The 18893-nt window shown below is 47.2% G+C and overlaps 1 protein-coding gene across 1 annotated transcript; it reads left to right on the top strand.

The window, feature by feature from the left end:
- Positions 1–7646: 7646 nt before the first annotated feature.
- Positions 7647–8597, top strand: LOC307029789 (olfactory receptor 11A1-like; the record flags this gene model as incomplete). Its single annotated transcript, XM_079665872.1, has 1 exon — positions 7647–8597. One exon carries the CDS (start codon positions 7647–7649, stop codon positions 8595–8597), a length of 951 nt encoding a protein of 316 aa, XP_079521998.1.
- Positions 8598–18893: the final 10296 nt, after the last annotated feature.

Below are 18893 nucleotides of genomic sequence, written 5' to 3'. Positions count from 1 at the left end.
TTCTCAGGGGCAGCCTGCTCCTCTCTGGCTACTGTCCACATGCAAGCCTTCTTCCAGGTAATGTCTGAGAGTCATTTCAAATGGTTTCAAACTGCTCTGGATGTGCGCCATCCGTGGAGTCTCCCCGCCTTTCAGAGACCTATTGCTGGGTAAAAAAAAACATGTGCTCCGCCCCCTGGATCTCTGCATGTGTGTGTGCCTGTGAGTCTCTGGCTACTGTCCACTTACCCGCATTATGAGGCACTATTTTTGGATACATTTTCTCATTTTCACCACTTTTCCCTGGGTAAAATTAGGTCTGTCACTTTGGGTGTGCGCCATCCGTGGAGTTTCCCCGCCCCGGACGTCCATTGCCTCTAAATTGGGGCAGCCTGCTCCTCTCTGGCTACTATCCACATGCAAGCATTCTTCCAGGTAATGTCTCAGAGTCATTTTCAAATGGTTTCAAACTGCTCTGGGTGTGCGCCATCCGTGGAGTCTCCCCGCCTTTCAGAGGCCTATTGCTGGGTAAAAAAAGCCATGTGCTCCGCCCCCTGGATCTCTGCATGTGTGTGTGCCTGTGAGTCTCTGGCTACTGTCCACTTACCCGCATTACGAGGCACTATTTTTGGATACATTTTCTCATTTTCACCACTTTTCCCTGGGTAAAATTAGGTCTGTCACTTTGGGTGTGCGCCATCTGTGGAGTTTCCCCGCCCCGGACGTCCATTGCCTCTAAATAGGGGCGGCTCTGTGAGGTGCCAAAGAGAGGTGCTTTTCCCGGTCCCTCTCCTGGAGGTGTGAAAAAACCTGTTTGCCCGTATTAGGAAGCCGAGCTGGAGCTACTTCGGGGGTCTGTGAGCAGCCACAGAGAGGTGCTTTTCCCGGTCTATTTCATGGAAGTCTGACATGAGCAGAGTGTGCATGCTTTGAAACTAATACACCCACGCTTAGCATGCTATTTTAGGGTATAAATCTTATCTTATCACCATGGATGTACCTGTATTTAAATAAAGCTTACAGCACCGGGTATTCCCAGGCGGTCTCCCATCCAAGTACTGACCCTGCCCAACCCTGCATTACTATGGGTCTCTGAAACAATCAGACTTTTACCACACTGTTAGCAGGCTTTAATCAGATTTTTAGCACTCTTTTCCCCGTAGAAAATAGTTTAAATCACCGTGGTCACCATGGTGGGCATTTAGGGATGTACCTGTGTGTGGTGCGGAGCTTCCCTGCACTTTAAATCCATTGATTTGCCCTGTTTTTGTTGTATTTTTTACTGTTAATGCACTGTGCTCCCTGGGATGATACGCCCTCCTGTGGGGACACATGAGAACTGCACTCAAATAACTTTGTGCTTTTTAAACAGTTTAAAATAGTTGTTTCCACATTTAAAAAACGCTTTCTGCCCTGGAAATCATTTCTAATCATTATTACCGTTATGGAGGGGATGCAGGAACACTTTCCCCGCCTTGCAAACACTTATTCCTAGGTAAAATAATCAATTTGTTCCGCCTGCTTTCCATCAGCACCCTGGGAGTCATTTCAAACGGTTTAAAATAGCTTTTCCACTTTTAAAAACCGCTTTCTGCCCTGCAAAATTCATTTCTAATCATTATTACCGTTATGGAGGGGATGCAGGAACACTTTCCCCGTCTTGCAAACACTTATTCCTGGGTAAAATAATCCATTTGTTTCCGCCTGCTTTTCGTCAGCACCTGCGGCTGTCGGATTAAAACAGTTTAATGCACTTTTAACACCCACGTACCCAGGATTCCTGCTCCTGGACCTCTGCATGTGTGCGTGCCTGTGAGCCTGGGGCCCTGAGAGCAGCGACTCTTTCCTTTTTACCTGCTTGTCCATTTGGCTATTCAAATGTTCATGAAAAGGACGGATTTCCGTCCATTTGGCTATCAGAATGTTAACGAAATGGACAGACTTCCGTGCGCATCAGCGGCTGTCGGATTAAAACAGTTTAATGCGCTTTTACCACTCACGCAGCCAGGATTCCTGCTCCTTTCCTGGGTTACAAAGTGAGGTGAAGCAGCCTGTCCTCTGGGGCAGCCTGCTCCTCTCTGGCTACTGTCCACATGCGAGCATTCTTCCAGGTAATGTCTGAGAGTCATTTCAAATGGTTTCAAACTGGTCTGGGTGTGCACCATCCGTGGAGTCTCCCCGCCTCTCAGAGACTTATTGCTGGGTAAAAAAGCCATGTGCACCGCCCTGGTTCTCTGCACGTGTGTGTGACTGTGAGTCTGAGGCCCTGAGCGCAGCGACTCGGCTGTTTTTACCTGCTTATCTTTGCATTTAAATGATTGATGTTATCATTAATATGGTTCCTTAACACAATGCACATAGTCTGGAGCTCACTGGGGTCCTGCATATACTTTAATCAGGCTTGTCCATTTGGCCATTCAAATGTTAACGAAACGGATGGATTTCCGTCCATTTGGCTCTCCGAATGTTAACGAAACGGACAGACTTCCGTGTACATCAGCAGCTGTCGGATTAAAACAGTTTAATGCGCTTTTACCACTCACGCAGCCAGGATTCCTGCTCCTTTCCTGGGTTACAAAGTGAGGTGACCCAGCCTGTCCTCAGGGGCAGCCTGCTCCTCTCTGGCTACTGTCCACATGCAAGCCTTCTTCCAGGTAATGTCTGAGAGTCATTTCAAATGGTTTCAAACTGCTCTGGGTGTGCGCCATCCGTGGAGTCTCCCCGCCTTTCAGAGGCCTATTGCTGGGTAAAAAAAGCCATGTGCTCCGCCCCCTGGATCTCTGCATGTGTGTGTGACTGTGAGTCTCTGGCTACTGTCCACTTACCCGCATTATGAGGCACTATTTTTGGATACATTTTCTCATTTTCACCACTTTTCCCTGGGTAAAATTAGGTCTGTCACTTTGGGTGTGCGCCATCCGTGGAGTTTCCCCGCCCCGGACGTCCATTGCCTCTAAATAGGGGCAGCCTGCTCCTCTCTGGCTACTGTCCACATGCAAGCATTCTTCCAGGTAATGTCTCAGAGTCATTTCAAATGGTTTCAAACTGCTCTGGGTGTGCGCCATCCGTGGAGTCTCCCCGCCTTTCAGAGACCTATTGCTGGGTAAAAAAAGCCATGTGCTCCGCCCCCTGGATCTCTGCATGTGTGTGTGCCTGTGAGTCTCTGGCTACTGTCCACTTACCCGCATTATGAGGCACTATTTTTGGATACATTTTCTCATTTTCACCACTTTTCCCTGGGTAAAATTAGGTCTGTCACTTTGGGTGTGCACCATCCGTGGAGTTTCCCCGCCCCGGACGTCCATTGCCTCTAAATAGGGGGCAGCCTGCTCCTCTCTGGCTACTATCCACATGCCCGCATTATGAGGCACTATCTTCGGATACATTTTCTCATTTTCACCACTTCTCCCTGGGTAAAATTAGGTCTGTCACCTTGGGTAACCGCACCACTCTCGGAAGTCTCCCGAGAGTGGACGTCCATTTTCTCTAAAGTGGGGTAGGGGCGGACTGGCCATCTATGTATTTTCTGGAGAATCACAGAACGGCCAGTCGTCAGCGGGCCGTTGACGGCCGGTACCGCCCTTCATTTTTTAGAACGGCATCATGTAAGTTCAGTTAAAGCTTAAAAGAATAAAAATAATTTTGTTGTCTAAACGTTTGACCTCTTTCTTTTACAATTTTGGAATCGAAACGGGGAATCGATAAGCGGAATCGGAATCGATACATTTCAAACGATACCCATCCCTAGGTATGGCCCTACAATATATTGTTCAAATATAGCATGATATGTCCCCTTTAAAATCAAATAAAACTCATCTACATCCAACTCACAGGTTTATCATTGCTTTGAGAAAAAAGATTATTAATTTACACCTTTTAGAAGGGAAGATATTGTCATTTGTTCTGGGCATGTCATTTTCGAGCATGAGGCCTGAAAAACAGGCTCGGGGCTTAACAGGTTAAAAAGGTAACATTAGCCACATGCTAATGCTAACCGGAAATGAAGAATTTTAAGTTAAAAGAGTGTGTGTGAACTTCCGGTTTTTCAGAATAAAACAGCTTTAATTAAAAGAGTATATTTAATCTAAATTACACCATATAAACATTGATTTTAATTTCTTACAATGTTTAAAGCAGGATAATGTAAAGAAGCAAACAGGTCAGTGTGTTAATGAGGTCACCTGAGAGCAGCTCGTTAACAGCTCTCATTAAGGCCGGAGCTCGTTAGTCCACAGAGTCCAAGCTGCAGCTCATTATCCACAAACATCATTTCATCATCTGCAGGATGTTTTTACCGCCCTGACCTCTGCCCTGCAGGCTTCTCACTTTATGTGAGTGACATCTCAGTACTTTTGTATGTACGTGTACTGTCTGAGAGCATGAGGGCCAATATGTAGTATGTTAAAATGCACTCTCAGTACTGGATGGTGCATCATACCGGTCAAACCAGAGGAAACGTAAAAAGTAAATTCACCAACGTATTTTGTCGTAGAAGCATTTCTAATTAGCTGTCTAACTTTGGCTTTTTTGTATTAAATGAGTGGAGTTGTCGTCTTTGTCCAGCACAGTGATGGAGAGAGGGGGTTGAGCTGCCAGTCAGATTACATTAGAGGCCGTAACGAGGACACAACGGGTATTTCCCCGCGGGACACGAAGAGCTGTCTCCTGGTGTGTTTTATTCATAATGAGTAATATTGCACAATGACCAAGAAAGACGGATGATTGAAATATAATAAAATGTCTCTGAGGATCATGTCCATCCCGAATAAGTGAAAGATTGTGTTTTTCTGGTTAATTAAATGTGTGCTCTGTCATGAATGTTAATTGGATCTCAGTCACACTGGATGTGCTCATGAAGGGAACAGATGCTAACCAGCGGCCCACAGCACTGCACGTGTTCCTCCTTTAACACGTTTAGACTCAAAACCAAACATCATCCAGCAAATAGATGGATAATGAGACAATAGATGTTTTGCATCCATTCCCAGACAGTTTGAACCTTTCTATGCGGTGCGTGGTCGAGGATCTGTTTATTCTGACCTTAAGGGCTGTGAGGCCCTAAAGACACTGCTCCTGTATCAAATGCACACATTGATGCCACCAAATAACACAATGAAAATAGAAAGTATTACAAACAGAACCGTCTTCAGAACGCGTTACTGTAATAATATTACTTTTGTCGGTAACGGAGTAGTGTAACGCGTTACTTTTATAATTCAGTAATCACACTACAGTTACTAACATTGCCCCGACACGCGTTACTTCGTTACTTACTAAAAATCAGTCATAATCACACTGACAGACAAGAGGGGTTTCCGCCGCAGGTTTATATATGTACGTAATCTGCGCGACTTGCGCGTCCACATCTCCACGTGCATAAACATGGCTGAGTCAGCGATAACTTTCGAGGGGTGGAGGTATGCCCATTATTTTGAGTTTGTCCGAAGAATAGACAGGAATGTGACGGTGAGGTGCAAACTGTGTCCAGGCCAGAAGCTGTTATCCACTGCTGTAAACACCACGTCCTCAACAAGCACCTGCAAAGAACACATGCTAAGGTCAAGCTAACGCACACGCTATTTGTCGTTTGTTTGTATCACGCAGTCTGTTCTTCTTCTCTGTCTTCCGGTTGTTGCCTGTTTTGAATGACAAATACACACTACCGCCCCCTGCTGGTAAGGAGAGTTATCTCCACTCACGCATGCGCAGTTTGTACGTGCTCGCCAATTAAAGTAACGAGTAAAGTAATGAGTTACTTTATGTAGATAGTAACGAAGTAGTGTAATATATTACATTTTTTTAGTAACAACCCCATCTCTGCATATGACAAATATGTGAGGGTGAGGAAGTCAGAGCAGCGTCCGATGACCCGGGGCCCAACTTAACCCCTGTGTGTATCTGATACCTGAACATATTACTAACATCAAACAAAGCACTGAACTAATCAAAGGGACGCTTTCAATATTTACTATTTTAAGATGTTTGTCTGTTTTACATTAACTTGACATTGCCTTCTCAGAACCTGCCATTCCAAACAACAAGATATTTGTGATTGGCCGACGACCTTTAATGAATATATAATGATCTCCACGGAGGAAGAAGGATGGTGATAAAAGCAGCAACACAGCTTCATGTTCACTGAGAGGCTGTCTCTGTCTGTACGTGCTTCATCATATCTACATTAATGTTATATTAATGTTTCACCAGCTGGACTCAGGTCAGTTTCTCCTCATGTTCACTGAGAGGCTGTTTCTGTCTGTACGTGCTTCATCATATCTACATTAATGTTATATTAATGTTTCACCAGCTGGTCTCAGGTCAGTTTCTCCTCATGTTCACTGAGAGGCTGTCTCTGTCTGTACGTGCTTCATCATATCTACATTAATGTTATATTAATGTTTCACCAGCTGGTCTCAGGTCAGTTTCTCCTCATGTTCACTGAGAGGCTGTCTCTGTCTGTACGTGCTTCATCATATCTACATTAATGTTATATTAATGTTTCACCAGCTGGTCTCAGGTCAGTTTCTCCTCATGTTCACTGAGAGGTTGTCTCTGTCTGTACGTGCTTCATCATATCTACATTAATGTTATATTAATGTTTCACCAGCTGGTCTCAGGTCAGTTTCTCCTCATGTTCACTGAGAGGCTGTCTCTGTCTGTACGTGCTTCATCATATCTACATTAATGTTATATTAATGTTTCACCAGCTGGACTCAGGTCAGTTTCTCATCAGGTTTCGGGTTCACGTGATAATCTTTCTGTCTTTTCCTGATTCATTATGAAACTAAATATGTACTTTATATTAATGCTGTATATATTAATGTTATATAAATTGAAGTTAATGTTTAAACAGGTGGATTCAGGTCAGTTTCTCCTCATGTTTCGTGTTCCTTGTGCTAACGTTAGTTTAATATTTCACTTATAAATGTTATTTTGAAATCATAAATGTTTCTTACATTATTGTTACATATTCACGTTAATGTTTTAACAGCTGGTCTCAGGTCAGTTTCTCCTCAGGTTTACTGAGATTATGTTTCTCTGTTTTCATGATTAATCATATATTAACATTCTTTAAATGAATATTATATATACTATTAATGTTCTGTGTATATATTAACATAATTGTTGAAACAGCTGGTCTCAGGTCAGTTTCTCCTCATGTTTCTCACGTTTCGTGTTCACATACATTCAATGGTTCACTGTGGTGATGCATAATGTTTTATGTATTAATATTTTAACAGGTGGATTCAGGTCAGTTTCTCCTCATGTTTCGTGTTCCTTGTGATTGTTCTGCTGGTTTATGACTAATTTCACATATTAATCTCATGTTTCTCATTTTTCGTGTTCATTGCGATGATGCTTTTGCCTGTTTCTGATTCATGATAGATATTTATCATTGACTTATACATTAATGTTAAAGCAGATATTTTAGTATCTGATTAATTATCTTTGAATTCATATTCTATGAATACACGTTTTAAATATGAATGTTAAATAAATGTGTGTTCTAAATATTCCAGTTTCCTTATTACTGCTGTATATGTCAATGTGATATAAACTAATGTTATATCCTTTATTTAGATGTTAACAGGTTGGTGAGCTCTGTTATTGTTACTGTTGTTGTTGTTGACCTGAGGTCACAGCGTGTTGTTTGTTGGGGTCTCCTCATGACGTCAGCAGGGTTTAACGTGACCTCGTCCCTGACGCTGGTCGGTTTCTCCTCGCTGTCTGGCCACAGCTCGCTCTTTTTCTTCGTGTTTTTGTTGCTGTACCTCTTCGTGTTGTTCAGTGACTCTCTGGTGATTTATATCATCTGTTCGCAGAGAGCTCTTCACCGGCCCATGTTTGCCTTCGTGGCATCATTTCTGCTGAACTCTGTCACAGCCGGCACACTGACTTATCCTAAACTTCTGTCAGACCTGTTGCTGTCCGGCTCCGGCTTGGTGCAGGTCTCCCGGACTTTTTGTCTGTGCCAGGGTTTCTTTGTTTCCTCTCTTGGTGGAGCTAGCTTCATGCTGTTGTCGGCCATGGCCTTTGACCGCTACCTGTCCATCTGCCACCCGATGCACTACGCTGTGCTGGTAACTCCTGCCAAGGTGGTGCTGATGCTGCTTCTCTGCTGGATGCTGCCTGTTATTCTAGGGGGAGTCACAACGCTGCTGGTTAGCCGCTTACCGCTCTGCAGGGCGCAGCTCAACAGGGCCTACTGCGACATCGACAGCTATTTCACCCTGAGCTGCGGTGGTGCTGAAGCGCAGCTGAGTGGAATTTACATTCTGCTGATCGTCACAGCCATAGTCTTCCTGCCTGCCACCTTCATGCTCTTCTCCTACGCTAGGATCCTCTTCATCTGTCTGCGGCGCTCACGTAGCTTCAGCAACAAAGCTCTACAAACCTGTCTTCCTCACCTGCTCGTCTTCTTTAACTATTCCATCAGCATCTACTTAGATCTGATGCTTCGCCGCCTGCAGAGCAACAGAGAATCTGACTCCACCCTTATTATCTCCATGCTGATGATTCTAGTACCTACTGTACTGAACCCCGTGGTGTACGGACTGAAGTTAAAGGAGGTGTTAACGCATGTGAAGAGGCTGCTGAGCTGCCGCAGAGACAGCTGATCCCAACACTGTTTGATTGCCCCACACAAAGGTCCATGTAGACAGAAGCATTTGCTGCACATCAGGAGAAACAGTGCGGCCCATATTCAGTTGATCACCACGAACATAACTGAGAGCGGGAAACATTTTCTAGGCCTCCTTCTCGGCTCCACGTCCCCATGGGCCATCCCCAAGAGGGTCCCGTCTCCGTCCTCCCCAAGAGGGTCCCGTCTCCGTCCTCTCCAAGAGGGTCCCGTCTCTGTCCTCGCCAAGAGGGTCCCGTCTCCGTCCTCCCCTAGAGGGTCCTGTCAACTTCTATATCTAATCAAATATGAATAGGTGACATAAAAGAAAAGAGCCAAAATGTATGAACAAATACAAAAACTAGAAAATAAAAAGTATAAATACTTAAACAAAATATTAAGAATACTGTCAATACTTTTCCGGTGCATAATATGTTTAAGGTACTAGAAGATTGTTTACTTATGTTAAACGTATATTTGAGATTTGCATTTCTAAGGAAAAGGTTCCCAGAATTCTTCAAACATATTTAGTCTGTTCCTCAAATATTGTTACAGACATTCCCCATCAAGGGTATTCCAGCGTGTGAGGTGGTCTACTAGGGGCCGTGGTGGTTGTACAGTCCGACCACTGCAGGAAGGAAGGGCCTGTGGTATCTCTCCGTGAAACACTGTGGAGCAGCAGCCTCACTGAAGGAGCTGTGGTATCTCTCCGTGAAACACTGTGGAGCAGCAGCCTCACTGAAGGAGCTGTGGTATCTCTCTGAAACACCGTGGTGCAGCAGCCTCACTGAAGGAGCTGTGGTATCTCTGTGTGAAACACCGTGGAGCAGCAGCCTCACTGAAGGAGATGTGGTATCTCTCTCTGAAACACCGTGGAGCAGCAGCCTCTCTGAAGGAGCTGTGGTATCTCTCTCTGAAACACCGTGGTGCAGCAGCCTCACTGAAGGAGCTGTGGTATCTCTCTCTGAAACACCGTGGAGCAGCAGCCTCAATGAAGGAGCTGTGGTATCTCTCTGAAACACCGTGGTGCAGCAGCCTCACTGAAGGAGCTGTGGTATCTCTCTGAAACACCGTGGTGCAGCAGCCTCACTGAAGGAGCTGTGGTATCTCTCTCTGAAACACCGTGGAGCAGCAGCCTCACTGAAGGAGCTGTGGTATCTCTCTCTGAAACACCGTGGTGCAGCAGCCTCACTGAAGGAGCTGTGGTATCTCTCTCTGAAACACCGTGGAGCAGCAGCCTCACTGAAGGAGCTGTGGTATCTCTCTCTGAAACACCGTGGAGCAGCAGCCTCACTGAAGGAGCTGTGGTATCTCTCTCTGAAACACCGTGGAGCAGCAGCCTCACTGAAGGACCTGTGGTATCTCTCTCTGAAACACCGTGGAGCAGCAGCCTCTCTGAAGGAGCTGTGGTATCTCTCTCTGAAACACCGTGGTGCAGCAGCCTCACTGAAGGAGCTGTGGTATCTCTCTCTGAAACACCGTGGTGCAGCAGCCTCACTGAAGGACCTGTGGTCCAGCAGGGAGGACAGCTCAGCCATGTGATAGTTCTTCTGGTTTAGCACTAGCAGCTTTGTAAATAGTGAGTTGTATTAGAGATCATTCACAGCTACACTGAGGTGTTCAGATGGATTATAGCATCCTCTGTTAGTGACTGCAGGGTGACATATGACTATAACATTTCATATTAGGAAGTGCAGCTGCATTCATTGTTTGTTTATCAAATGCAGATTGTTTGAGTTTATATCTCACTGTAACTAAAGTGCAAGGTCATCTTCATGGAGCTAATGTACTACCTCTCCTCTTATAAATGTAAAAAATGCTCAAAACTTACTGAAACTCTCTAAAACATGTCGAACTAAAACCTCCAGACACATGACCAATGAAAGCCTTGAACCTTGAACATAGCACCATGCCTACACACGGTAACATCACATCCTGACCTGTAGAGAGACAGTAAAGTGGAGCAGGGATTCAGTTAACCCGCCTAACAAAGGACAAAGGTTCCACATGTAAAGAGTACATAAACAATAAATGTCTTTTATACAACATTTACATTTTTCCAGAATTTTTAATATTGTGTGTTATTTGTGATATTGTCTTTTCTACTGTAGAAATGTTCAGTGGCGATCCTAGAGTTGGTGGGGGCCCCAGGCAGAGATGGGGTCGTTACTCTAAAAAAGTAATATATGACTTTACTTCGTTACTCTCTACATAAAGTAACTCGTTACTCCTTATATTACTTTTGCGTTACTCAGCAACAGCCTAGCCAAAACAAATAACTTAGGCCTACATGACGAAGACTTCCCTTGCATGGTTGCCATGGTTGCCCTTCTGTTTATTCTCCGCTGTGGCTCTTTTTCTCCCTCCCCAAGGCAAGCGTTTGCGCCTCCTGCTTTAAAACAAATGAATAATGACTCTATATAATCATATGTAAGGGATAATGTGCAGCGACTTGGTCATTATGGGGAAAGAACACCGACAGGCTGATCAGGAGCCCGACGCCAAGCGGAGGGATTTAGATTGACATGAAGGTGTTATTATCCCGCTTATCACACTGCCACATTCTCAACAAAGTAACGACATGACTCCCAATATTAATTGAAATGCTTTTATGGATTTAGAAAATAATTGTATGGATTTAAAAAATAGTTGTATTTATTTAAATTGACATGCATCCGCAAAGAAAAATAGTCCGTTGTTACCGTTTGAACTAACGTAGCAACGGCAGGAACTGCTTTGATGGTTTTTTTGAGGAGCTTTTTGATTACAGATTTGAAAACATCGTTGCTTGCTTTAAAAGTAGCACAATTCATTATGTCAAGCCTTGGGAAGTATCTAGATATCCCTGCCCTAATGCAAAAAGGAACTGCACACTGAATATGTGTTTTGCCGTTTGATGTCTATGTCTGGACCGCTGCGTAAAAAGGAGGGTTTCTCCCCCTCTTCTCCCCGCTGCAGCCCAACAGCTGATCTCAAAGCACGCTCCCCTCTCCTGCAGGGGGGCGTGGTCAGCTGCAGCTCACAGAATCAGCCCCCTATAAAAACAGGGATGGAAAGAGCAAATAGAGCGAAATGAGGCATGGCTAAAATGCAGGACCTGTTTGGTATTTTGAAAAAAAAACTATATTTTTATACTTTATAGGTATGGCTATGGTTGGGAACCGAAACTCGGTTCCAGATGAGAACCGATAAGAAAATGCCGGGTACCAGGTACCCATACAAAATACACAATTTAGGTTCTGCTTAACGGTTCCTAAACACGGTCGAACCTGTATTCCACCGGGTCCGTCTGCGCCGCGGCAACCCGGTGGAATACAGCCAGATGAGGGAATGCTCTGGTTTTGGGATGAAATTAACATGGGATCACTCCGGTCATTGTACGTACTTTGTCTCAATGGAATATTAACGGTCAGATTGAATACAACATCGACCCCATTTCTCAGGCGGAACAAATTGATTATTTTACCCAGGAATAAATGTTTGAAAGGCGGGGAAAGTGTTCCTGCAGCCCCTCCATAACGGTAATAATGATTAGAAATGATTTCCAGGGCAGAAAGCGGTTTTTAAATGTGGAAAAAACTATTTTAAACTGTTTAAAAAAAACAAAGTGATTTGAGTGCAGTTCTCATGTGTCCCCACAGGAGGGCGCATCATCCCAGGGAGCACAGTGCATTAACAGTAAAAGATACAACAAAAACAGGGCAAATCAATGGATTTAAAGTGCAGGGAAGCTCCGCATCACACAGGTACATTCCTAAATCCCCACCATGGTGACCACGGTGATTAAAACTAGTTTCTGCGGGGAAAAGAGTGCTAAAAATCGGATTAAAGCCTGCTAACAGTGTGCTAAAAGTCTGATTGTTTCAGAGACCCATAGTAATGCAGGGTCGGGCCGGGTCAGTGCTTGGATGGGAGACCGCCCGGGAATACCCGGTGCTGTAAGCTTTTTTTAAATGCAGCTACATGCATGGTGACAAGGTACGATTTATACCCTAAAATAGCATGCTAAGCGTGGGTGGATTAGTTTCAAAGCATGCACACTCTGCTCATATCAGTCTTCCATCAAATAGACCGGGGAAAACACCTCTCTTTAGCCCCTCACAGACCACCAAAGGACGGACTAAGCAGCTCCAGCACGGCTCCCTCACATGCACATTCTGCTCATGTCAGTCTTCCATCAAATAGACCGGGGAAAACACCTCTCTTTAGCCCCTCACAGACCACCAAAGGACGGACTAAGCAGCTCCAGCACGGCTCCCTCACATGCACACTCTGCTCATGTCAGTCTTCCATCAAATAGACCGGGGAAAACACCTCTCTTTAGCCCCTCACAGACCCCCGAAGCAGCTCCAGCATGGCTTCCTAACACGGGCAAACAGGTTTTTTTTTTTAACACACCTCCAGGAGAGGGACCGGGAAAAGCACCTCTCTTGGGCACCTCACAGAGCCCCAAAGGACGGCCAAATGACCTCCAGCCTCTCTCCCTCACATGGAGCTCAGGTTATTTCATACCTCCAGGAGAGGGACCGGGAAAACCACCTCTCTGTAGCCCCTCACAGAGCCCCAAAGGACAAACTGAGGACCTCCGGCAACAGTGGCACTTCCATAACCTCGTGCACCGTGAGTCCCCGGGCCCCCGGACTTAAGCTAAGGATATTCTCATGCTCCTGGTAACCCTTTAAATAGTCTGATACTACCAGGGCTCATCACTGAACTTTACAAGCCAGAAATAATGTTTAAATGGTCGGGGAAAGTGTTTTTAAACGTCTGGAAGAGAGTTGTAGCCTGTCATTTTGCACGATATCATTTAACATTGAAAATCTCCTGGAAATGCACAGAATATGTCCATTTCCAGGAGAGATTCCATTTCAAATGATATCGTGCAAAATGACAGGCTAAAACACCCAGGGATACATGTTTGAAAGGCAGGGAAAAATTGTTTAAATAGTCTAACCTTCAAGGTTATATTAATGTTTTATTATTTATTTAATTATCACACAATTTTTACAAAAACAGTATACACAATATAAATAATAAACATAATAACAACATGATTACAACATGATTAACAGGGGCCTGGGGGCCATATTAGCCGTCTAACTTGTACGGTGCACCGGGGAAAAAAGGTTGAGTCCACGGCCCCTTTCCCCTGATCAGGAGTACCAATCGGTCCTGAAGAAGAGGTATCGCTGCTCTCCGCCCCTGAGTCCTCTTCGGAGGTATCTGACGCCGGTAGACCTCCTTCTAATGATGCTGCTGCAGCTGCTGCCGCCGCCCTGAACATGGAGCGGATCTCCAATCCCTCCTTTATTCCAGGCGTATTCGCGTAGAACCGGTCTGCAGTGCTTACGTCGTGACACATAAACCTGGCGAGAATCGACCTGCTTTCTGGATCTTGGTGATGCTTGATATTGTCAGCCAGGGCAGTGCGCAAGATGGTGAAGGTGACAGCTGTTTCTAGCCCAGCATCAGCCCAAGCCCTCTTCAAGTGAGCGTTCAGGTTCTTGGAAGCGTGCTTCCCGTTGTGAAAAGGAAGAATTCACTCTGAGGACCCGACAAGCCCTCTTTTATCCCCATCCACCGCATGACCCAGCTAAACTCCTTTATTGTAAGCACCAGCTGTGCTTCGCCAAATGTCTTGGCAGTCTTGTGATCCTGCACGTGGATGATGTAGCCCTAAGCAGTGCCCCTTCTGTCCGCCTCAAAGACCTCCGTGTTGGTCATGTTTGCGTACACACCCGGACGGTGGCCATACAGGAGGCTCCAATGGAGGGTTAGATAGCCATATAGCAGGTACTGGGTGATTCAGGTCGGATTGCTAGCCATCAGGTCAAGGAGATCAGGGATACGCTTCTCAGCGGCCGCCATGGCGGCGAGAAGCTCCGCCTGGCTCGGCAGACGATCCAGCTTGTTCCTCTTCACCTTAAACTGGTGGACAGTGACAGACTTTTTCAAATCGTTCATGTTGGTTTTCACCTCTCTGATGATGTGGGTCATATCAGACTGGGTGAGCCTGCACCCCCGGAGCTTTGATGCAGACAAGTACCTCAGGAAATGGTTCACAGTCTTCAGGAACAACAGCGATGTTGTGACTGTCCGGCCCGACTCTGAAATATACTTGCTCCAGCCACGGACCCTCTTTGTGTCTTTTAGAAACAGCCAGTCTGACAGCCGGTCAACACCATGGGCCATGAATACTATGAAGTTCTTTATCCGGCTGACATTGGACATACAATTCTCTTTCCGTTTTACAGTCGGTGCGAGACCCTCACAATGACCTCTGTATGTCTGAATGTACGTCTCCATGCTTTTAGGCAATGTGATTTCACGCATGGTATTCCCCCGTCACTTCCCAGTGCACCATTGATTTTGGGAAGAGGGCCAGTCCTTAGCAAGATTAGCTTTCAGCTTATTGGAGACAGACGCACGGGTCTTCTGGCATACAGGGGTCTCACTACCGGAGGCTTCTACGGATCGCATGACCGTCTTCACCGGGGTCTTGCTTCCGGAGGCTTCTGGGGACCGCATCACAGACTTGAGAGGGGTCTCACTCGCAGAGGCTTCTATGGACCGCATGACAGTCTTCACCTGGGTCTCACTTCCGGAGGCTTCTGGGGACCGCATGACAGTCTTCACCGGGGTCTTCCTTCCGGAGGCTTCTGGGGACCGCATCACAGACTTGAGAGGGGTCTCACTCGCAGAGGCTTCTATGGACCGCATGACAGTCTTCACCTGGGTCTCACTACCGGAGGCTTCTGGGGACTGCATGACAGTCTTCACCGGGGTCTTGCTTCCGGAGGCTTCTGGGGACCGCATCACAGACTTGAGAGGGGTCTCACTCGCAGAGGCTTCTATGGACCGCATGACAGTCTTCACCGGGGTCTTGCTTCCGGAGGCTTCTGGGGACCGCATCAAAGTCTTCACCAGGATCTTGAGAGGGGTATTGCTGCCGGAGGCTACTGTGTTCATGCCGGGGGTACTTGAGATTGCTAGGCCCTTAAATCGTATACATTCTTCGTCTTCCTCAAGCAGAGCAGCAGTGGCACTCTGCTTCCTGGGTTTTAGCCCCTGTTTCAGCCTGGAGCGCAGGGTCTTCACCTCATCAATGAGGGCATCCTTCTGAGCCCTCAATGCCACATTTTCCAGCCTCACCTGCCTGCAGTCCTCTTCGTCACACTCGGTATGTGGGGAGAAGGGTGGAGGGTGCACCGGGTATTCCTCCCCATTGTCTATATCCAATAAAGTAGCCATTCCAATGATGGGATTAGTCTCTCGGAAGTCATGGAGCAACTGCATGGCCACACTATGCTTCAGCCTTGCCATGACCTGATGTGCCTCATCTCAGGAGAACTCAGGGTGGTCACGAGTTACATGACGGTGTAGTCTCTTCCCAGCATACGAACACCTTGTGATGGGACAGGGTTTGGTCCGAACATTTATTCTGCCACTGGCCATTTTAAGAATGATGCCTCTTTCCTCCAGGTTCCGCACTGCATGTTTGTGCTTAAGGTGCTTATTCAAAGCCAGATAGCAGAGTCTGCACACCGGGCATTCGGACAACATCCTTCCTAAGGGGAGGACTTGGGTTACCACCTGGTTAAAATGGTCCCACCTCCGCACCAACGCGGGGCTGGTGATGGGTCCGATACATTGATTGTTTTTTGCTTCATGGTTCTGCCACGAGCTCACAAGACAGTTTTGGGTACGAAAACGTGGGGATAACAGTACCTCCGGGCGCTCCATCCCGCTCCGGCCTTCGCCGCAGCGGGGGGAGGAGGCATTGAACCCCTCGCACCTGCCCCCGGAGGAGGCAGGGGAGTCAGGTACCCGGAGGCGCATGGTGGACGGCCAGGGCGAGACCGCCACACCGCACTGGAGTCAGGGTTCCGAATTTTTCAAGCCAGGTCCCGGTGAAACGCAGTACGGAGCACCAGGCAGGAGCCTCCAGCAGACCCCCTCGCGCGTTTCCCTCGGAAGAGGCGGAGAGGTGGGTGTTTTTCATCTGCTGGCGGACTGCCGGCGAGAACGTGCTGCTCGGGAGCCAGGCTCAGAGTTAGTGGCAGTGAGAGCCCGTGCACCTGCCTTTTACAGCAGGCACGCGCTGGTATCAGGGTGGGGAGAGAAGGTAGAAGCAGAGGCTGCAGAAACAGCCAGAGCCTTCCCCTCTAACACACCCCTCATTCGGTCCATAAGCACTGGGCAGAGTCCCCTGTCAACTCTCCTTATATTCCTCCGGAGACCAGTTCGGACATGGCAGCATCCCACTTCGCCTGGTACACCATATCGTTAAATGAGCTCAGTAATGTACTGCACAACATCACATGGGTAAAATGAGCTACGTAATGCCCTGCAAAATCACATTTGGTTTATTTCCAAAAAGCCTGGAAAAAACACATATCCATCATGTCCTGTAAAATATCATTCTTTGTTTATTTCCATCCTTCAGGCAAATACACATATCTTTGTCCGCTCCAGGAGCACCCGCAGTTTGGATGAACCGACCGCCAAGCACCGGAAGCTGGACCCGGGAAGGAGGCCCTCCGATGGCGGGTCACATTTGCTGATACCGCAGCTGGCTGGACACTAGCCGTAGAAGAACACCCGGGCGGGACCAGGCATGTCCCTCTTTGCAGACAAGCATATATGCGCTCCGGCATTCGCCGCATATCTTTGTCCGCCCCAGGACCAGAGTCAAACCCGCAGTTTGGATGAACCGACTCAGAGCCAGAGCACCGGCACGAGGCCGGGTCGGCGGAGGCCTTCCGATGACGGGTCGCGTTTGCCATTCGATCAATGTCTTTGCAGACAAGCATATATGTGGTTGTTACGCAGGATCAAACAGGTAGTTTGAGGAAGTAGGGTCCTGTGCCCGGAGCAAGGCCAATTGCTGAATGCCGCAGCCGACTAAGGCCGCTATTCCACAGTGGAGGATGAGAGAAACAGGTGTTTGTCTTGCATTCCGCGGCGAAGTTGGGAGGTTGAACTTCCACCCCGCTACGGAACCCGTGGTGGGACCCCTGAGTCAGACGGTCCGTCTTGGAAACGCTTCATATCGGTCGGCCTGGGAGGTAAGAGACACGCAGGGTTACCCCCACGCAGGGTTACCCCCACGCAGCCCACACGACACGGAGGAGGCAGGGGAGTCTGGTACCCGGAGGCGCATGGCTGCAACGCCGCACTGAAGTCAGGGTTTCAAGTTTTTCGAGCCAGGTCCCGGTGAAACGCAGGACTTCAGCAGGATCCTCCAGCAGACCCCCCGACGGTTCCCTCGTCCCTCCCGGCCATCAGAGTCGAACCCGCAGTTTGGAGGAACCGACCGTCAGAGCACCGGTACGAGGCTGGGCCGGCAGAGGCCCTCCGATGGCGGGTCACGTTTGCCATTCAATCAATGGGAAATCAGAAGAGGAAGGGAAAAAAAGACTAGGGGTACAAAGGGAAGTAACAGCATATAAAATAACTGGGAGAGAGAAAAAAGGAGAAGAAACCGATCGCTGTAGCCACAAGGTGATGCTTTAATTAGTCAAAGGAAGTAAAGAGGGCTCACCAGCCAATTAGCAAAGTAAGCTAATGTCAAACTAAAACAACTTTCTCATAAAACAAAGTGACTAAAGATCGGTACACTGGAGCACATCTCCTAACAATAAACAAAATACAAGTTAAACTAGCAGGCCTCACACAGAGACGAGACACTACACCAGGTCAACTGTGGCTGGGAGGGAGTGCGGTCGTCTTTCAACCAGAAGGTTGTGGGTTCGATCCCAGCCCATGCAATCAACATGTCGATGTATCCTCGGGCAAAATACTTAACCCTGAGTTGCTCCCGATGGCCGTGTGAGTGTGTGTGAATGTTAGGTCCTGGAGTAAGGTACACTGCTCTGTGTGAATGGGTGAATGACATGAAGTATGTAAAGCGCTTTCAGGGGTCTTAAAGACTGGATAAGAACAGACCAATTACCACACCACACATGCAGCCCAGAGGAGAGTGAGACTGCAGCCTTCCTCAGGTCCTTTATGGAGGCCCTGATTGGGGATTGGCAGCACCTGAGGGAGAGGCTGCACCTGGAGACAATCAGAGGGAGAGGGAGGGGCTGCACCTGGAGGGAGACAATCAGGGGGAGAGGGGGGGAAAGACACACAAAAACACAACACAGCACTTAACACAGACCAAGGGTTTTTTCAGGAGTGCCTTGTAAAATCCTTGAAATGCCCCTGGACACATGATGGACTGGACACAAAGCACATTAAAACATGTGTATCAGGGGCACGGAGACCCCACTTTAAACCCTTGATGTTA

The sequence above is a fragment of the Notothenia rossii genome (assembly GCF_949606895.1).
Source record: "Notothenia rossii genome assembly, chromosome: 2".
Classification (NCBI taxonomy): Eukaryota; Metazoa; Chordata; class Actinopteri; order Perciformes; family Nototheniidae; genus Notothenia; species Notothenia rossii.
Note: the sequence above shows the minus strand (reverse complement) of the source record. Positions and strands in the feature narration are given on the sequence as shown.